Here is a 21,146-nt window from a genome sequence, read left to right as displayed (position 1 = left end):
TCTGGCCCTTTAAATACAGTTTCTCATGTTGTGACCCAACCATAAAATTATTTTCGTTGCTAATTCATAACTGTCATGTTGCTACTGTTATGAATCGTAATGTAAATATCTGATATGCGGGATGGTCTTAGGTGACCCCTGTGAAAGGGTCATTCGACCGCCAAAGGGGTCGCGACCCAGAGGTTGAGAACCGCTGATATAGCCTAACCAAAGAACACAGACACCAGGGGGTGAGGGCATGAGTGGGGTGTGTGTGTGTGGGAGAAATGGGGGATAAGGACACATATGTGATACCTTAATCAATAAAGGGAAAAAACCCAACACATGCCCTGGCCAGTTTGTCTCAGTGGTTGGAATATCAGCCCACAGACCAAAGAGTCACGGGGTTCAGGGCATGTGTAGGAAGCTACCAATGGATGTGTCTCTCTCACATCCATGCCTCTCTCCCTCTCTCTACACCCTCCTTTTCCACTCTCTCTAAAAATCAATGAGGAAATATCCTCAGACGAAGAATAAAAAAAAAGGACCAGTTAAACGGAGTGCAGATGTGTAGTTGTGCATAACAATTCCAATAGTTATCAGATTCTTGTGTGAACAATCCCAGGTCCTGTGGTGTTAGTGCATAGATTTCATTTCAGCCAAAGGAAGAGGATGATGTCAACTCTACTCCCCCCGCCCCCCAAATCCCACGAAAATAAAATCAGTTTCAAGACAAGCTTGAAGGCAATTTTCTCATAAAAAAATAAGTGCATCTGCCACCTGGTGGTGAGACAGTCAAATGTGCATTCTATCCTGTTGGCTGCATTTACCGAGTAATCATTAAACAACAATTCCAACACTGAAAGTGTTTGTCTCTCCAAGCAATCAGCCAAAGCACAAACACAGGTGGGGGAAGGACATAATAAAAAGGAAGGAGTCGTAACTATAGGGCATCCATGTTGGAGTGTCCAGATGAGTCAAATCAGCCCCTTTTTCATTAATCCTAACCCCCCTTAATCCTCTGTCCTTTTGGCTTTTCGTGCACCTTCCAGTTGGGTGTAGAGGAGGGTGCAGGGAGAGAATAAGTTAAAGAAGGAAGAGTCTGTTATTACCTGTACACTGCTGGGGGTGAGGGAGGTAGTCAAATGATGGCTGTAGTGATCAATTCTAGAACTGTGGGCTCCATTGACTCAGATACTCCTGGACCTGCTTGAGAATTTATTGTAGCAAAACCATGGCAGCCTATTTAGAATATAATGATCACCCATGGGGTCAGATTGATGGTGCATCTTTCTGGTCTAACAACCTGTGATGGGCACAAGGGGACTATGGTTACTCCGCTAGAATCCAAACAGTGACAGCTACCATTTTGAAGTGCTTACTGTGCATCCGGAACTGTGCGCATCACGCTACATCTCATTTAATCCACAGAACTCTGTAATTTCATCCCCGTTTTACAGATGAAGAAAGTGAACTTTGAGAAAAGTTACATACCTGACCGGCCATATACTTTTATAAACGTTGGAGATGGAATTCACCACATGGCCCAAAAGCCCAGGTTCCTTTTAATGTTGCTATATTTACCAATGCCTTGATAGAAAGATCTTTGAAACCTATTTCTATTTTTTCAGACCCTCTTAAAGTAAGTTTGAAAGCTGCACTCTCCACATTGACTTAGCACTAGTGGCTGCTCAAAACTTGCTGTATTCTTTTTTTTAGGAGACCCTCCCCTCGTAACTGCTGACAAGGAGGGTCACGGTCTATCCCCCCGACATTCTTAGCTCCCCCACTCCGTGACTTAGCTCTGGAATGCACACACCTGCTCCTCGGTTGCACCCCTCCCCTTCCCATTCCTCTTGCTCCATCCTAGGCCCCGGCTGTATGCTCCAGGGGGCGTCCCCTCCCCCAGGACCCAGCCCGCGAGCACACCCACAGCATCAGAGCAGGGACCACATCGCCCCCTACGTCATCTTGTCTTCCAGGTACCGTCTTGGTGCTGAGTCTCTCCCTTTCACTCTATCCGATCTCAGAGATCTCCCGGCTCCGCTTTCTCCCTCCTCCCTAATCTACCACCAGTGCCTTTCCTAGGACCCTCCTGTACCTCTCCTCCTTTTATTTTAATGTATAAAATAAGCGGTCTGCCATTCCCGGAGCATTTTCTTAATCTGCTGAGATTTTTGCTTCCCAGCAATTATTGTCAGTTTGGCTCAAATAAACTCAGAAAAGTTCTCCACAGGTTCGGACTTTAAAAAAAAAATTTTTTAAAAAATATATTTCTTTATTGATTTAAGAGAGGAAGGGAGAGGGAGGAAAAGATAGCAACACCAATGATGAGAATCATTGATTGGCTGCCTTCTGCACACCCCCCACCCCCCACTGGGGACCAAGCCCGCAGCCCGGACGTGTGCCCTTGGCCGGAATGGAACCCGGGACCCTTTAGTCCGCAGGCCGACGCTCTATCCACTGCGCCAAACTGGCTAGGGCGCGGGCGCTTTTTACTCCACAAAACCAACCCACACCTCCTGCCCCGAGCAGACAGGGAGAGGAAGGACGGTCAGATGCACCAGATAAAACTGCGGGGCATCCGTCTCCTGTGCATCTCGGTGTGCGTCTCACAGTGAAAACATACTGGCTGTTTCCGTGAGACGCCAACGTAGCGGGGCATCCTGCATTCACCCACCACCCTGGGCAGGTGACGGGCTAGGGCGGGGCGGGGGCTCGGGGCCCTGCATCTGGAAGGAGAAGGCACTGCCTCGTGCAGGGTGTGCAGCCCACAGCCAGGCGCCCCCGCGCCGGGGGAGAAAGAGGGCCACGGCCTCTGCGGGAACCCCGCCCAGAATGCGGGGGTCAGGGAAGTTCAAGGCAACCTGACACATCTGGTGCTTGGCTCCTGAAGACACCCTGAAACCACCGCGCAGGCAGCCAGCCAGAGGCAAGCCGCCCGGCACCAAGATGGCGCCCGCGGCGGCTGCCCGCTTCCAAGATGGCGCCGCGCCGCGCCTGCGCTCCCGGCCTGCCCGCCCGCGGCTTCCCTCCGGCGAGGAGCACAACTCCGGTAGCCGAGCGCCGGTTGCCCTTCGGCCTGGGTGGTGGTCCGGGCCGCCGCCCCGCGCCATGTGGCTCCTCGGCTGGTGGCAGGTTCTGCTGTGGGTGCTGGGGCCTCCCGCCTGCTGCCAGGAAGGTAAGTGCGGGCCGGGGCGGGGGCGGGAGGCTGCGGCCGCCGGGCGACGGTCTCACCTGCGCGAAGGCGCGCCTCTCCCGGCCTCTTGCCAGCTCTACTCCCCGCGATGTCCCGCCCCCCGCCCCTCCGTGATCCCGGCTCGGGGTCCGCGGTGGGAGGGACGGCGGAGCGGGAGCCCGGACGTGACCGGCCACGGTCAGCGCCCTCAGCGGAGGCTGTGGTAGGGAGTGGTCGTGTCCCGACGTCTACCAGGCACTCGGTTACTGGGGTGGGCAATTCGTTGTCACCGCTAAGGATGACGAGCAGCCGGCATTCGTGCTGCCCTGATAGGCGCCGGGGGTGTGCGAAGCCCTTTCCCCCCGCATCTCCCCCCGACCCTGTGGGGTAGGTTTCGTTCGCACCTTCATTTTACAGACGGAGACGCTGAGCTCGAGCGGCCAGGCCCTCCGCCTGCGTGTGCACCCGTGGGAAATGGCAGGGCCCGTCTGACTCGCGCAGCCCTCGCTTCGTGGGGCGCCCAGTCTCGCCCAGGTGCCTGCATGAGGGCGGGTGACGGGAACACGGGGACCCCGGAGCACCCGCTGCCTGCAGGGCTGCTCGAGGCTCCCCGGGGGAGGCAGCCACTCCGAGGAGGGCTGGTCCGGGTGGAGGCCTTCCTCTCAGTGCCCCCCCACCCCCCCGCTCCTTTACGCGGCTTTGCCTGCTCATTCCCATCAGGAGCAGGCAGGTCTCTCCTTTCCCTGGGCATCGAGGTCCAGGCAGGGCAGCCGCCTGTCCGATCGGGGAGGAGGCTGAGCAATAGAGAACCACCGTAATGAAAGCGCCTACTGTGTGCCAGGTGCTGTGCTTAGGGCCCCGTGAGCATCATCTCACTTCACCTTTAAATGCGTGTGGAGGAGATGTTACCGTCACTGTGTTATAGGTGAGTAAGCCGAGACTCGGCTTCAATAAGACTTTTTCGAAAGGCGGTCGGAGCCGAGGAGCCAGGACTGAAGCCCGGGTCGGCCTGACGTCACCGTCACATCTCGGTGCCACCCTCCGATCCTGCACTTACCCGCTGGCCTCCAGGGGGACAGCATGTGCCGGGTACCCCGCGGTCTCCCTGATCGCCCTCAGGCCTTCTCCATCCTGCCCCGTATGGAGTGACAATGGTCTCTCCGCCTTCTGGTTCCTTTGGTTAGAATGAGGGGAGAGAGAGGTGGGTTATTGATTCTCGTAGCTCCCTTCTGCAGTGGCTGTCACAGGTTGGCCGTGTCCCTCCACTGGACACAGCTTTTTAAAAAAATATATTTTATTGATTTCTTTTTATAGAGAAGAAGGGAGAGGGATAGAGAGTTAGAAACATCAGTGAGAGAGATCGATCAGCTGCCTCCTGCACGCCCCCCACTGGGGATGTGCCCGCAACCAAGGTACATGCCTTTGACTGGAATCAAACCTGGGACCCTTCAGTCCGCAGGCCGATGCTCTATCCACTGAGCCAAACCGGTTGGGCTAGGTTCTGTGACCGATTCGCCTCTGGCCTGTTTTGTTGTTGTTAATCCTCACCTGAGGATATTTTCCCATTGATTTTTAGAGGGAATGAAAGGGATGGGGAGAGACAGAGAGAAACATAGATGAGATGGGTCAGGGATCAAACCTGCCACCGAGTGCATGCCCTTGAGGGGAATTGAACCCTGGACCCTTCAGCCTGCAGGCTGAGGCTCTAGCTAGAGCCAGCGGTTCTCAACCTGTGGGTCGCCACCCCTGAAAATACATCCTGCATATCAGATATTTACATTATGATTCATAAGTCACAAAATTACAGTTATGAAGTAGCAACGAAAATAATTTTATGGTTGGGGGTCACCACAACATGAGGAACTGTATTAAAGGGTCGCGGCATTAGGAAGGTTGAGAACCACTGCCTTAGAAGCTCCCAGACCCCGCCCAGCTCCGTAGTTAATTGGTCGTTCATAACCTGGTGGCTTGGCAGAGTTCATTACCCAGCTGGTGACTCCCCAGCTACACGGTGAGCTGATGCGAGTGCAGCTAGGCTCATTTGTTTCCCCTAGTCCGTGCCTAGCACAGAGTCTGGCAGCTGTTGTTGAGGTAATGCAAGTTGGAGAGCAGAAGTCTTGTTACAGAGGTGTGTGCAGATTGCTAAATGGACACATAAGACTGCCCAGGACTCTTTCCGTATCTGAGTATTTTGCTCAAGCCCTACCTAGTGGCTCCAAAGTGGGAGGAGAGTTCTCCTTTTCTCCCTGCTGCTGCTCCTGCGCTTGTGGGTGCTCTGAGACCTGGCTCCCCTGCTTGCTAGCTATGAGCCCTTGGGCATTATGCTGAACCACTCTGTGCCTCAGTTGGTCATCTGTTAAGTGGGGGTAATAACCCTTGTCCTTCCTATCTCACATAACTGTCATAATGTGTGCAAAGATGCTTTACCATAGTAGCATCTTCCGTAAATCCGTTATTAAAGTTTTTTGCTTATAATTCACATGGCAAGCAGCCATTTTTGCTTGAAGCTATGTATTTATCTACTTATTTGTTTGGCATTCATTAATCTAGTACCTTCTTGAGACCTTCTTCATGACCTGGAGAATGGTGGGGCCCTCTGATAGTTTAATGGGAAGGATAGCTTTTTTCTCTGTAGGGGAACATTTCATATTTGAGGAGAACCGTAATTCTTTGGGGTTCATTTTTTTGGAAGTCACATGTGACTGTGAACATGCTGGCATGTTTTAGTTGCAGAGGAAAGTGGTCACATGTGGTCGAGGGAGGAGCAGCCTGCCCCTGTTCTCCAGATGGGGACTGTGTACATGAGTGAAGAGGAGCCTTCACATGGCCCAGTGGTCCTGGACACGTCAGCAGAAGAAGCCGATGCAGTGCTGGGGCTGGACACCGAGGGCAACCACATGGTGATGCTGTCTGTGATTCCTGGGGAAGCCGAAGACAAACTGAGCTCAGAGCCCAGCAGTGGCACCTGTAGGGCTGGAAGGAAGGAAGACTCACCATGCCACCTCCCAGAGAGCCTCTTTTCTCTGGACAGCGCTGGAGCCAACATCCCGGATAGAGAAGAGGAGGATTACACGGAGCCAGAAGCAGTGGAAGCTGACCCGGCCCCCACTGAGGACTCCAATCACACTGATAGCCAGAAATCCCCTAAGGTCAACTGTGAGGAGAGAAACGTCACTGGACTAGAAAATTTCACCCTGAAAATTTTAAATATGTCACAGGTAAGAAACAATGACTTAGTACTTTTCTCCTTTTTGGCACATCTATTTTTATTTTATTTTTTATTTTTTGCACATCAATTTTTTGATTCAAGACTTTATCAACTTTCAGATGGTAATCTTGATCATATTGTAAGTAGGATAGTGTGCAGTGGCAGCATCAGTGAGAATGGATATAACTAGTGTCCATTATGCTTTTGGGCAATATCCAAAATCATCCTTGGAGTAGTCTCACCACCAATCACCATGATAAAAATCCCAGTAGACATCAGAATCATAACAGAAGCTGCTTAAAAAGTCTGAATTATAGCCTGGCCAGTGTGGCTCAGTGGTTGAGCATCAACCATGAGCCAGGAGGTCAGGGTTCGATTCCCAGTCAGGGCACATGCCTGGGTTGTCGGCTTGATCCCCAGGAGGTATCTAGCTGATCAGTGTTTCTCTCTCATCGATATTTTTATCTTTCTCTCCCTCTCCCCTCTCTCTCTTTCTCTCTCTCTCTTTCTCTCTCTCTCTCTCTCTCTCTTAAAAAAAAAATCTGAATTATAAATAATACTCTGAATTGTTAAAATTGTAATTTAGCATTGTTTAGATTAGTGATGCCCCTGGGAAATGTGTTATATTGAGGAAAGTTTTTTCCTCCAAAGAGTATGAATCCAGTGTTTACTCTTGAGTGACTGCTGAAACAATTGTCCCAAACCCAGCCATGTTTTTCCAGCTAGTTAGATAAATAGTGATTCCAAAGAAAATACTTGAATAAAGCCTGATAACTTTTTATGGGATAGTTTCTCTAGGATGGCTTTATGTCAGATGGCAGCATGAATGCAGAGATTTCTGAGCTCTGAAAGCTGTGATTACTTCTTTTTTTTTTTTTAATCCTCACCTAAGGATATTTTTTCCATTGATTTTTAGAGTGAACGGAAGGGATGGGGAAGAGATAGAGCATCGATATGATAGTGATACATCAACTGGTTGCCTCTTGCATGCGCCCCAACCTGGGCCAGGGATCAAGCCTGCAACTAGAGTACATGCCCTTGACCGGAATCAAACCCACAACCCTTTCGTCTGCAGGCCAATGCTCTAACCAGTGAGCCAAACAGCTAGGGCTGTTATTGCCTCTTTTAAATGAGGGCATGTATGATATGTTGAACACACGTAGCCCTTCCAAGTGCAGGCTCAGTGCTGGCCTCACACCCGCCCCTCAGTGCCGGAGCTCTGTGGGACTTGTCTCATAGGTGTCACACACATGACCAGGGGAGAGCAGTTTTAAACAGAGTTAGGGTGGTGGCAGAGATGGTGCACTTTTGACTTGAACTAACCTTTGGCCAAATACATTGATACAACTGCTCAGTACAGACTGGGATCTGCTGGGATGAGAGTTTGGGTCTGAGATCACAATGCCATCAGAGTGTGTGAGATGCCCAATCAAAGGTTGGGACAGTGGCCTATACCCTGTGAGCACCTAGTATTTAAATGGCTAAATTATGAAAATTGCTCTAGAGTACGGTTGAGAAAGCTTAAAGGAAAGTGTATAACTTGTTATTTGATAGTACTTTTCTGCTGATTGATGAATGCTTATGATTCAAAATCCAAAAGGTTTTAAGGGGATATACTACAGTTTTCCTCCTCCCCCTCCCCCTACCTCCTTTTCCTGCTTCTTGGGTATCCTTCCAGAAAAATGTACATTTACTGCTGACTTTAACACTTGTTTCTTTTACCGTAGGACCTTATGGATTTTCTAAACCCCAATGGTAGTGACTGCACGCTAGTCCTGTTTTATACCCCTTGGTGCCGATTTTCTGCCAGCTTGGCCCCTCATTTTAATTCTCTGCCCCGGGCATTTCCAGCTCTTCATTTTTTGGCCCTGGATGCATCTCAGCATAGCAGGTATCTTCCCTTCGTTGGGTTTCCATGTTTCTGTCTCATCCCAATGAGACAATCCCTTTGGCAGTTGTTTGGAGGTGATAATTAAGTGAAATGCAGAGGAGGCAGGCATGAGCTTTTCAGAGGGATTGAAGGAAGGGAAAGGCAAGTGTGAGTGCGGAGTGAGGAATGTCGGCTGGCTGAGGAAACTGATGGCCCACTGTATGGAGGTCCCTTTTGAGGAAGGACAGCTCTCTGTGTGGTGGCAGTGCAGGGGCCGGAGGACTTCCTAGGATCCTGGCCAGAACGAATTAGCAAAATTAGTCACAAGTAAGATCTTCCTTTGTGACTTTCATCTGCAGTTTAGGTCCCCACCTGACAGCCTAATTCTCGGCACCCCCATTTTGTGTCTACTTAGAGTTTCTTTTCCTTTTCTCCCTTTCCCGCTTACATTTATTTTTGCCTGAATATGCCTTAGTAGACATTCAATAAATTAATTCAGTAATTAGTTTAGTCTTTTAAAATGATATTTAACATTGTTTTATTTTATTTTTTAATATTGTTCAGTGGGTGTCTTTTTTAAATGTTCAATAAGTTACTTAGAACATTGTTCAGGTAGTATATATACCCCCTAAGTGCTATGACTATGCTTGGGTTATAAACTGCATGCTCCTCATCCTCTAAATCAGATGTTCCTTAGCAGGTCACAAGAAAGTGTTGTGTGTGAAAGAATTTGGAAAGGTTGGATGATGGTCAAGTTGGTGTAAAATTGAAGTTGAGTAAAACTTAATTTGTGCTCCATTGAGTTTTGGTGTAGGTAAGGTAATTGCCAGTGTTTCCCTGAAACTGTTTATGAAGAAAGAAATTGCCCAACAAATTAGTAATTCTCACAAGGGCTTCGGGGAAATATCGAAGTGGCCTAGCCTAAGAGAACAGATGGATGGGAAGGACAGCCCAGGTCAATGTCCAGCTTTGACCGGGCCCTCCACTGCCTCCAGGCTGGCAGGGCTGGCTCTAGCACCTGCTTAGTACTCTTTGGTTTTAGGTCTGGTACCATGATCCCTATCCCCCTGCAGGCTTTTGTCATCTGCTTTGTTCCTTCATTTCCATGCATCCTTCTCAGTGTCTGATATGGTGTCTTAATTATGAAGAATAAAGGATACTTGTTTTTAGTATATGGCAGTGTGGGACATGAGTTTGCCTCATATATTAATATTTAAGTTAAAGCATGTTTACAAAAGAAAAAATCCTGATTATCCAATATTACTAATGGGGGAAACTGAAGTTTAAAGAGGTTTAGTAGTCTGCAGGTTACACAGATTACTTGGTTCACTGACAGAACTGAGCCTTGAACCCAGAACGTTTTGATTCGGAGCTCCTACCATTGTTCTGTATTGTGTAAAGGTGAAACAAAACCACGCAGGTCATGTTACTTCCCAAGCACCCTGCCCTAATTGTGAACTTCCTGGTGTGTTTGTTAGATCATAGATTCCTTTGTGCCAACTTTCCCAAAGTAATTGCTTACCATAAGTTGTATCCTTATGAGAGATGGAGGTGGGCATTTTGGAGAGTGTGAAATGTCTTCTGTCAAGTAAATTGACGCAGTGTGTTTTTGTCCGTGAGTTAGAATTTTTTGATCTGGCAGTTAGGAACTCATATAGTGGAGTGATTGTGTCACGTGTAGTTCCATATTGTAATAGCAAGCACCTCAGCAGAACAGAAATGCCCCCAACTGTGACCCATAAGGAAGGTGGTCAGAAACAACTACAAGTCTGGAGTTTGAATATCAGAAACCTCCACACAAGACCGATCCTATCTCATTTATTGCTGTCCATTCTCATATGGTAACTGTGTGAGAAAGCCCACTATTAATTCAGGTTTCTGTCTTTTTCTTGTAGCCTTTCCACCAGGTTTGGCACTGTAGCTGTTCCTAACATCTTGTTATTTCAAGGAGCTAAACCAATGGCTAGATTTAATCATACAGACCGAACATTGGAAACACTCAAAATCTTCATTTTTAACCAGACAGGTATGTAAAAGTAATAAGCTGTAGAAGACATTTTATAGCTGGGGGTATGTGCCTTCTGTGGGTTCCGATCTGCTACCATCCTTAAGTGAAGGATTCAAGATTGCTTTGAGATGTAAAACTTCTAATAAACTTGTATGTGCCTGTTTAATATCTCTCAATCAGTAACAAGCATAACATGAATAGGTAATTTTAATATGATTAAATATGTCTTTCATTTTTTTAAAAGGATAGCCCTAGCCGGTTTGGCTTAGTGGATAGAGCGTTGGCCTATGGACTGAAGAGTCCCGGGCTTGATTCTGGTCAAGGGCATATGCCCTGGTTGCAGGCTTGATCCCCAGTAGGGGGCGTGCAGGAAGCAGCTGATCATTGATTCTCTTTCATTGATATTTCTCTCTCTCCCTCTCCCTTCTTCTCTGAAATCAATAAAAATAGGACAACTTTATTGAGATAGAATTCACATATCATATACCTGTAGATTCCTTTTTATTTATTTTTTATTTTTTATTTTTTATTTTTTTTTTATATTTTATTGATTTTTTACAGAGAGGGAGGGAGAGAGATAGAGAGTTAGAAACATCGATCAGCTGCCTCCTGCACATCTCCTACTGGGGATGTGCCCGCAACCCAGGTACATGCCCTTGACCGGAATCGAACCTGGGACCTTTCAGTCCGCAGGCCAAAGCTCTATCCACTGAGCCAAACCGGTTTCGGCATAGATTCCTTTTTAAATTCATTTTTCATTTGAGTGTAATATTTACACAAAAATATGCATCAGTCAGTAGTGAACTGGGCGATGAATTTTCACAAAGTGAACACCTTGGGTAACAGTCCTCAGATCCAGAAAGAGAGTGTCACCAGCCCCGCTTCAGCACCACTGCTCCTGCCCTCCCTGTGGATAACTACCATCTTGACTCTGAACACCACAGGCTGCTATTACCTGTTGTTGAATTTTATATTAATGGAGACAGAGTCTAGATTGTTTGTATCTGGCTTATTTCACTCACTTTTTACTAGTAAAAATATTTTTTTTATTGATTTCAGAGAGGAAGGGAGATTGAAATATCATTGATGAGAATCACTGATTAGCTGCCTCCTGTATGCCCCCGAACTGGGGATCGAGCCTGCAACCCGGGCATGTGCCCTTGACCAGAATCCAACCCGGGACCCTTCAGTCTGCGCAGGCTGACGCTCCATCCACTGAGCCAAACCGGCTAGGGCTTCACTCACTTTTATATCTGTGGGATTCATCTGCACTGTTGTGTATGGTTATGTTTTTGTTGCTGTGTAGTATTCCATTTATTAATCCATTTGCGGATGCTATTTTAATTCCTTAATATTTGCCAAACCAGATGGCCTTGTATATTGAAGAAATTTCCTTCATTGGAAAAGTCTATTCCTCAAAAGCTTTAACATCTCAATAATGAGCATCCATCTTCTTCTTGAAGTATATTCCCTGAAAATAAATACAAATTATAACATACCTTCCATATATATTAAGTTGTATGTAATTACTTATATCTAACACCAAATAACAAAGAGCCGAGTGACCTCATAGGAGAAGAAGGCCTGTTACCAGATGGTTAGCTATTTCAAGTCTTGTCATTCAGATTGATATGGAGAAAGGGAGCTATTTTATTCAGTGCTCCTAGAAAACGGAGGATACCAATGAAATCGGTAATCACCGATCCCAGTTGTTATTTGTGCTAACAATTCTTTTAGTAAATTTATTAGGAAGCATTTTGAATTTTGCATTACTTAACCTGCGAAAACCTTCTTTAGACTCCTGAGAGTAGCTTTACTAGTTACTTGTTGGACTTTGGTTTCAAAAGCCCTGATGAGCTCACAGAAATTCTAGTGTTTTAGCTTGGAACAGCGGCATGGATTCCTGTTCCTATGATGTGGTAGGGAGAAAGGCAAGTTACAAATGATACCGACAGGTGAAACCCATCCCAGACATATTACCAGTGGTGTTTAAGGCTGCATGTCATTTGCATACCATGCAAAATACTTCAGAAAGATCTGTAGCGGGTATGTTTTCTATCTAATTTGAAATAATTATTTTCTCTTGCAGGTATAGAAGCCAAGAAAAATGTGGTGGTAACTCAAGCTGACCAAATAGGCCCTCTTCCCAGCACTTCGATAAAAAGCGTGGACTGGTTGCTTGTATTTTCCTTATTCTTTTTAATTAGTTTTATTATGTATGCTACTATTCGAACTGAGAGCATTCGGTGGCTAATTCCAGGACAAGAGCAGGAACATGTGGAGTAGAGATGGACTGAAGGAAGTCGGAAAGAGGAATTTCAATCCTTCATTTCAGAAATTAATGCTGCAATTTCATACATCTTCTCCACTGAAGAGTTGATTTACAACTTCAAAGAATCATGCATTTGTTGAACTGTTAAATGTGTAAAAAAATTGATAAACTGGTGTTTTAACTAGTATTGCAATAAGCAAATATAAAAATACTCAGTAGGATTCACCATTCTTGTTTTTACTATTTGAACATAATTCAGTATTTTAAGGAAATAATCCAGTTTGAAATGTGAAGATGTATTTTGGTGGAATAATGAGTAGAATGACAGTGTGCTTACTATATGGAAGGCAGAAATAGGACTTTCAGATTAGAAAACTCTTGATTTCTTATATGTCTAAGAGGTTGGTTTTCTGTTCATTTGCAGTTTCTCTCTCAGACTTTAAGCAGGAAAGTATTGTTACAGAAAGAATAAACTAGAATTGATAAGTATGACCTTATAAGTAGCAACTAATGGGAAAATACGAGTTAAATATCCTGTTGTTTGTGACCTCTAATTTCACTAAAAGAATTTTAAGTGGCTTAAGAAGTTTTTTCTGGGTAAGGCAGCTATTAGGAAAAAGTCAATGTTATTATCATAACTGAAGCTTTTTTAGTAACAGTTCTGTGCTAAAGCATAACTTAATTTTAGTCATAGTTATCTAACCAGCATGCATTAATTGAACCTTAAAATGTTAGCACTGTGCTAGGTTTAGTGAGAGCCAAAAGAAATATAAAACACTATTCTTGCACATAAGTTTATTCTAGTCTAGTTTTAGGACACATATAGAAAACAGATAACATGTCATTTATACAAACTTTTTGAAAAGCTGTTTTTAAAAGGTCCCTTAAATTCAGATATGACAACTGATCACATGATGACACATTACTTTTATACTGATGGTTTGTATTTTATTTACTTAATAAAAAATATTTTTATTGATTTTAGAGAGGAAGGGAGAGGCAGAGAGAGATAGAAACATCAATGATGAGAGGGAATCATCAATTGGCTGCCTCCTGCACACCCCACACTGGGGATCGAGCCAGCAACCCGGGCATGTGCCCTGACTGGGAATTGAACCCTGACCTTCTGGTTCATAGGTTGATGATCAACCACCTAGCTACACTGGCCTGGTGATTATTTGTGTTTTAGAGAGTTCATTTCATAAGGCACCCTAAATTTTATGGAAATAGAACCTTTTAGATGAATCTTCTCAGCATTATATAGGATATTTTAAAACTTGTATGTCATGTTGTGGACATCTATGGCTGGGTTAGTCACTGGCAGGAGGGAACTGTGGCTCAGAACAGTACCATTATTATTTCCACTTTACAAATGAGCAAACCCAGACACAGCGAGGTTTAACAACTCATCCAGGTTACACAAATAGTAAGGTGATGAAGCTGGGATTTGAACTTTCATATGTATTTTTCTACACTTAAAATATAGGGGATAAACCTCTAGTAATTCCATTTCTCGTAATAACCAACACTTGAATGTTACTGTGTGTGTGCCAGGTACTGTTTTACATATAGTTTCATTTATCTGTACAATAGCCTTATGAGATTGGCACTACTATTTAGTATCCTCATTTTACAGAAGAGAAAATGAGGCCCCAAGTAACTTGGCTCTTGGTCATGTAGCTCCCAGCTACAGACTTAATTATATGTGGGATGCAGCTTCAGACTTAATCATATGTGGGATGGTACCCTGCCCCACCTCTGTGCCATGGCCTAAGTGATCATGGTATGTATTCCCTCTTGTCTTCCTGTTATGTATTTCCCACAGCTAGTCATAATATAGCTAAAATTTAGTACTTTGTGGGTTCTTTTCCCCCCTTAACAAATGGTAAGTATTTCACTGTTGCTAATAGTTTTCCTAACCATGGCTCTATAGTAGGCCTTTCAGTAGATCTGAAGGTGGTTTCCCAACCTGTTGCTGGATTTATGATTGTATATGGTCTCATTTCCTCAGATTCCCAGAGTGGAATTCTACTAAAGATACAGGAATTTTCATGTTTTTGATATGTAATGAGGCCCTGCTCTACCTAGTCTGGGGCTGTGAAAGACTCCCAGGATGACCAGTAGATCCCTGGCTTTGCTTCTATCACTTAGTTGAGACAAGCTACATGGGGTTCCCCTGGAGGAAAATGTGGAACAGGCTGTTCCTTGGAGGGGAGGTTCAAGAGTAGAGTTAAAAGGAATAGAGTATTAGCCAGGGAGCACTGGTATTAAGGGGAAGCACAGGAGGGAACAAAATCTATAATAATAAAAGCATAATATGCTAATTAGACTGGATGACTTTAGGGAAGCCGGTGCCGGCAGCTGGGGAAAGGAAGGCCTACTCTTGCACAAATTTCATGCATCGGGCCTCTAGTTTTTATATAAAAAGAGGCAGAGCAAGACCAGCTCCAATAGTGCCAGTCCCTCATGGCTAGCTGGTGCTTCCAGTAGCCAACTGCCTACCCTGTAAGTGCCCCAACAGGACCCCTCTCCCTTGGAGTCTGAAATACTGAAAGCCGGGGTACGTCTCAGGCTATTGACATACATGCTTAAGCAGAATAAAGGAGTACACATTGAGTCTGAAATGGAAGGCTATTCCTACACAAGGTGGTAAGCCCGGCACAGACTGTGCAGGGTCTTTATTGGTAAGGAAGTGTTGCAGGCCCAAGCCCATCCTTATGTAGCCTAGCAGGGGTTGAAAGACAGGAGGAGGCTGCCTTTCTCAACATGTCTGCTACAGGGGATCTGCCCAGTAAATCTTTACTAAGGGACTTAAATCCGGAGAGCTACATGTGAGAAAAGAGCACTTACAGCCCCTACAGGTGGACATCAATTCTCCTGGGCCTTACTAGTAACCTGCTGCTGCTGCTGCTGCTTTCATGACTAGAACTGAAATGCCCAGTCACAGTGGTGTTAGCCACGGAAAATGGTGAAAATAAACTTACTGAAAATGATGAGGGGACTTTAAGGGGGTTCCAGGACCCAATTTCCAATGTAGCGGTGGTAGGGTTCCCCTCACCAACAAACAATTCTTGGACACTAGCAGGGTGTCCAAGAATTCAACTCCATTCTGACATTCAACCCAGATATAGTGTCAGGTTCCATAGGTTAAGGGTTCAGTCCCAGACTGTCTCTACCCTTCACCCTACAGAAGCCAGCTGTAAGCAGGGGTTGTACTTCTAATGGATTGGCTATAAATCAGAGGTTCCCACAACCCACTCCTTGGGTTCGATTAATTTGCTGGAAGGGATTACAGAACTCAGGAAAAACCCGTTTACTCACCAGACCAGTTCATTAAAAATGATATTAAAACATGTGAGAGATGAAGCTAAATGAAGAGATAACCTGGGGTAGTCCTGAACAAAGGCGCTTCTGTCCTCATGGAGCCTGGAGCCCCCACAAGGTGGCTCACCTCCCCAGAGGCCAGGACTAAAAGTTCTAAACACAAGGTTGGCTCCATAGGCCACCAGCCCTCATCCTTCGGAGCTTTCCAAACATGCACTCATTAACATTTTAACAAAAGACACCTTTATCATGCTCAGCACTTAGGGAAGACCCAATATAATTCACAACATCATAGGCTCTAACTTGTTCACACTTACCAGTTCATTTCCCTTTTTTTAAAAGATATATTTTATTGATTTTTTACAGAGAGGGAGAGGGACAGAGAGTTAGAAACATCCATGAGAGAAAAACATGGATCAGCTGCCTCCTGCACACCCCCCACTGGGGATGCGCCCACAAACCAAGGTACATGCCCTTGACCGGAATCGAACCTGGGACCCTTCAGTCCGCAGGCCGACGCTCTATCCACTGAGCCAAACCAGTCAGGGCTCCCCCTTTCTTTTGAGAGTACATTTATTAAAGCTAGGGACAGTGAAACAAGGAAAGGCCTAAGATAGAAGCAACAGGAGAGAGACTAGGTGGGGCTGCTTTGGCTCTAAAAAGTAAAGAAGTGAGCCAAGTTGGGGACTTGTGTCAGCTCACTGGAGAGTTCGAGAAAAGGGGCCATGGGGACAGATTCAGGGGGTTGGCCTGGGACAGCTGCTGCTGCCCATTGCTCCCCTGGTTGCAAGTCTTGTGGTTGCACGTCCCTTAGAGTTTAGGAGAAGCTTGCCAGTGGAGGAAGAAAAGGGGAAAGGTGTGGGCATGCGCCTGGAAGAGAGCACACCTCATTTTTCAATTCTTTAATGAGCAAGTTTGTACAGCATTTTTCATGATGTAAACACTCAAGGTAAATATTGCAAATACAACATTTAATTCCACCCCTAGTCTCTATCCACCCGAGGCAGAGAAACTAGAATGTCTTAGATAAATGCCTTGAGACCAGTAGCATTTGATTAGGGCCTCCAGTGAGATTCTCCCTGAGTTTTCATGAAGTGGGCAAAAGTGAAGAAGGTGGTTTGGGCCATAAGTTTCAGGCTATTTTGAGGCCAAAAAAGCTTTAGTTTTCCAAGTCCATAGGGGAAATAAAAACTAACACTAAAATAAGGCAGTCGGAGAAAGATAAATACCACATGATCTCACTCATTTATGGAACATAGTGAACAACATAAACTGATGAACAAAAATAGATCCAGAGACAGAGAAGCATGAACTGTCAAATCTCAGAGGGAAGGCGGGGGGTGGGGGTTGGGGGGAGTGGGTGGGGGTGGGGTGGGGGGGTGGGGTGGCGGGTATGGGAAGAACCAAAGGACTTGTATGCATGCTTATAAGCATTACCAATGGACACAGACACTAGGGGGTGAGGATATATGCTGGGGCGGGGGGGGGGGAGTGGCAGAGGAGAGGTCAATGGGGGAAAAATAATATTATAATAGCTATGTATGGGCCAAGGGCGGTACTTGAAATCATCAGGGGGGACTATTCTGTAAAGTATATATGATTGTCTAACCACTATGTTGTACACCTGAAACTAATACAGAATAATATTGAATGTGAAAAAATAAAATAAAAACATCCCCATTTTGCAAAAGAAAAAAAAAAGAAAGTAATGACAGGCCCTTTGGCTCAGAGGATAGAGCGTCTGCCTGCAGACTGAAGGTCCCAGGTTCAATTCCAGTCAAAGGCATATGCCCAGGTTTCGGGCTCAATCCCCAGTGGGGGGGCCTGCAGGCGGTGCAGGAGGCAACTGATCAATGATTGTCTCTCATCATTGATGTTTCTATCTCTCTCTCCCTCTGTAAAAATCAATAAAAATGTATTAAATAAACCCCACAAACTAACGCTAGTAACTGCTAAGCTGAACTTAAATGGACTCACCCTTTAAAAAAATTTCTTGAGTATTCTGTTATATCCTCTGCATATGATTAATTTGCCTAAGCTAGTTAAAAAAGATACAAGGGACTATACTAAGAATCGCTGGACTACACATTTTAAGGGTGAATTTTACGTTATATATGAATGACCTCTCAGAAAGATAAAAGGCAAAAAATAATGAGAATAAAATATTAATGAATACACACACATGTAAAAATGCCCCTCTTGAAAACGATACAGAAAATTTGTCTAAATCGTCAGCATGTGTTGAGGCGCCTACTGCGTGCCGCGCGGGCGTTGCTCTTTAGACAACACTGAGCAGGTTTCCAGATTGTTAGGCAAACAGAGGAGCCCGTCTCGGCGGCTGCGGAAGCACCGGCAGATCCGGACCTCCGGGGCGCCGACCTGCCAGTCGCGGACCGCAATCACCACGGCTCTCCCCCCACCCCCGCCCGCAGCTCCTCTCCTCCGGCCCAGACACCCTCCCGCCGGCGCACTGTTCGCCCAGGTGGAGCCCAGCTCCGTCAGAGCGGCCGCGAGTGTGCGGCGACCGTGCCGGCCCGGGGAGCCGAACCCGAGGTGAAACCTGAGCGCCGAGGGCAGCCCAGCGCCCGCACAGAGGAGGCAGCCCGGAGGCGGGCCGCGGCGCTGCGGAAGGAGTGCCGAGCGCGCCCGCGGGGCCTGCGGAGTGGGTCGCAGCTGTCGGGGGCCTTCCGGGGCGGGCCGCGCCGGGGCCTGCCCGGCGGGGCCGGTGTGCGGGGCGCCGGGGCGGGGGACGGCGGGCAGGCAGTGCGCCGGGCAGCTCTCGGCCGGCGGCCATGGCGGCGGCGGCTCTGGGGACGCGGGGGGCGACGCGGCGCTGGGCGGCGCTGCGGGGTTGGAGCCCCGGCCTCGCGGCCATGGTGAGTGGGTGCGGAGGGCGCGCGGTGCGGGAGGGGGCGCGGCTCCGTGGCGCGGGCGGAGGGGCGGGGGGGACCGCGCAGGCCCGAGGTGGGCCCGGCTTCGGGGCTCGGGCTTGGGTGGCCGCGCTGCGTGGTCGCGGCACCTCCGTTTCCCCTCGGCCTCGAAACCCCGTGCAGCCCGCGGAATGCCGGGAACCTCTGTCCTTTCAGAACCGTCAGGGCGGCCGGACGGTGTCTGGCGGTTAGGCCGCTGCGGTGACCGGCAGTGCTGCTCGGTCCTCGAGGCTGCGCGCTCCGAGGAGCAGGCACCGTCTCCCGCAGGGCGCGCTCGCTCTACACGGGGGGCCCGAATGTTGAATGAACGGGTTTGTTTTGGTGTTATTCTTTGTGAGGAATTATTAATAAATTATCTTTTTGGTGACACAACGATTCTTTCTTCTTCTTATGAGTGGCGTCCGTCAGTTTTCCTGCTTTAGAAATGGCTATATTGGAGATAAATGAACTTGAGAGAAAGCTTTAACGTGCAGCACCACCTAGTGGGGAAAATGTTGCATTTAAACTCATTTCAAGTTGCTTATATTAGAGCCCATTTGGCCGTTTGCAATTTATTTATTTATTTTTAATTTTTATTTATTTTTATTTTTTAAAATATATTTTATTGATTTTTTACAGAGAGGAAGGGAGATAGAGAGTTAGAGACATGGATGATGAGAGAAACATCGATCAGCTGCCTCCTGCACATCTCCCACTGGGGATGTGCCCGCAACCCAGGTACATGCCCTTGGCCGGAATCGAACCCGGGACCTTTCAGTCCGCAGGCCGACGCTCTATCCACTGAGCCAAACCGGTTTTGGCTGGCCGTTTGTAGTTAAAAAAAATTTTTTTTTTTATTCAGAGAGAGAGAGAGAGAGAGAGAGAGAGAAAGAGAGAGAAACATCGACGTGGGAGCAGAACATCCATTGGCTGCCTTCCTCACGCCCTCCGCCGCGACGGAGCCCCAGCCCCAGGCATGTGCCCTGACCAGGAATCACACTGGCAGCCCTTTCTCTCTTGTTGTGGGTAAGGGTAGCTGACCCGGCACTCCGCCACACCCAGCCAGCTGAGCCACACCGGCCAGGGCAGTTTGCAGTATTTTGATAGAAGAAATTAAAAATACCTCGGGGATGGAGGAAGCTAGGCGCCTTGCTTCCTGACCTTAAGGTGAGCACACAGGCTGAGTGCTGACTGCCGCCGAGGCCTGTCTCCAGGCATAAGTGATCCAGGTCCTGGCGATGAAGTCAAAGTAGGGTGATCTGGGAGGAATGGTTTGAGTGACTGCCATGTGCCAGGCTGGGTGCCTTCAGATTAAAAACCTCTTTAGTTGAAGCCTTTGAAAAATCTCATCAGGTTGGTATTGTAATATCCCCATTGTAGGCTCCGCCCAGGGACAGTGGCCACTGTCCCCTCAGCCCTAGCCCTGAAGCCACACCACTCAGTTTCTTCCTGTCTCTGGTGCTTCGGAGCCACTGTCCATCCGTCCGAGCGCAGAGTGAGTGCCTGCAAGAGACTGAGTCTGAGCATCGCCCTTTCAGAGGATGCCTGGCCTTCCACCTCGCCCAGATGGGTGGAATCCCCACTGATTTTCACAGCCATGTGTTGTGGGGTTCCTCTTTCTGGCAGAGGAGCCAGGGTGGGGAGGCCAGGGAGGGGCTGGGGCCCCTGGCTCCTCAGGGGGAACCGCTCGCTGTGAAATCCCTCCCAATTCTCACCTGCCACACTTGGCCACGGGGTCAGCCCCTTTCATGTCTCCGCCTCCTACTGGTTGCGTAGTGGCTTTTTAATGTCCTTAGTTATAGGACATACGTTCAGCTAGTCTTCACATAGTTCTCTAGGTTGGTTGTTCTGTAATTTGTAATTTTGATGTGGTCATGGGAAGAGGAGAGCACAGTGTTCACTACTCCGCCATCTTGACCCAAACCTCTCGAGCAGCGGTTCTCAACCTTCTGGCCCTTTAAATACAGTTCCCCATGTTGTGACCCAACCATAAAATTATTTTCGTGGCTACTTCATAACTGTCATGTTGCTACTGTTATGAATCGTAATGTAAATATCTGATATGCAGGATGGTCTTAGGCGACCCCTGTGAAAGGGTCGTTCGACCGCCAAAGGGGTCCCGACCCACAGGTTGAGAACCGCTGCTCTAGAATAAGTTGTCTTAAATGAGTTTACTGGCTTTGCTCTCTTACATTAATGTCAGTAATAAAAGGTTTTAGGATTTTTGAAGTGGGAATGAGTTGCAGTTTCATAGTGGAGAATCCAGCTCAGCCGCAATTGCCCTTTGATGAGAACTCTCACATTAGCTCACTCTTTCTGGATGACAGTCCCTCTCTCACTGAAGCCTACAGTAACCCTACAAATAGGTAAGGCAAGAGTTTTTGATTGGCATGTATGC

General features: G+C 47.2%; 2 protein-coding genes across 5 annotated transcripts in view; both read left to right on the top strand.

Moving 5' to 3' along the window:
* The first annotated feature begins 2,740 nt into the window (after positions 1-2,740).
* On the top strand, positions 2,741-13,004 carry TXNDC15 (thioredoxin domain containing 15). 3 transcript variants are annotated; one of them, XM_036313781.1, is made up of 6 exons: positions 2,741-3,160; positions 3,575-3,691; positions 5,885-6,375; positions 8,093-8,256; positions 10,131-10,261; positions 12,333-13,004. In XM_036313781.1, exons 1-6 carry the CDS (start codon positions 2,932-2,934, stop codon positions 12,527-12,529), a joined length of 1,329 nt encoding a protein of 442 aa, XP_036169674.1. In that variant the 5' UTR covers positions 2,741-2,931; the 3' UTR covers positions 12,530-13,004. The 3 variants fall into 3 exon arrangements, with proteins under 3 accessions (XP_036169674.1, XP_036169675.1, XP_036169676.1); XM_036313782.1 differs by lacking the exon at positions 3,575-3,691 and having other exon boundaries at positions 2,757-3,160; XM_036313783.1 differs by lacking the exon at positions 3,575-3,691 and having other exon boundaries at positions 3,022-3,160; positions 5,708-6,375.
* Positions 13,005-18,563: 5,559 nt separating this feature from the next.
* The window catches only part of PCBD2 (pterin-4 alpha-carbinolamine dehydratase 2), a 63,739-nt gene continuing 61,156 nt past the window's right edge, over positions 18,564-21,146 (top strand). Inside the window, exon 1 of one of the 2 annotated variants that reach the window (XM_036313574.1) lies at positions 18,564-18,715. In XM_036313574.1, the coding sequence (XP_036169467.1) occupies positions 18,632-18,715 (84 nt within the window). In that variant the 5' untranslated portion in view covers positions 18,564-18,631. The remainder of the gene's footprint in view (positions 18,716-21,146) is intronic. The other variant, XM_036313575.1, reaches the window with a different exon arrangement.

The sequence above is a fragment of the Myotis myotis genome, unplaced genomic scaffold (assembly GCF_014108235.1).
Source record: "Myotis myotis isolate mMyoMyo1 unplaced genomic scaffold, mMyoMyo1.p scaffold_m19_p_6, whole genome shotgun sequence".
NCBI lineage: Eukaryota > Metazoa > Chordata > Mammalia > Chiroptera > Vespertilionidae > Myotis > Myotis myotis.
The sequence above is the reverse complement of the archived record's forward strand: the minus strand, read 5'-3'. Positions and strand labels throughout refer to the sequence as shown.

Bases quoted from the DNA above. Each gene is read 5' to 3' on its own strand.
- TXNDC15 (XM_036313781.1), top strand. From the start codon at position 2,932: ATGGCGCCCGCGGCGGCTGCCCGCTTCCAAGATGGCGCCGCGCCGCGC. The intron at 3,161-3,574 runs GTAAGTGCGGGC...TTCATTTTACAG, and splicing joins TCCCGCCTGCTGCCAGGAAG to ACGGAGACGCTGAGCTCGAG. The intron at 10,262-12,332 runs GTATGTAAAAGT...TTTCTCTTGCAG, and splicing joins CTTCATTTTTAACCAGACAG to GTATAGAAGCCAAGAAAAAT.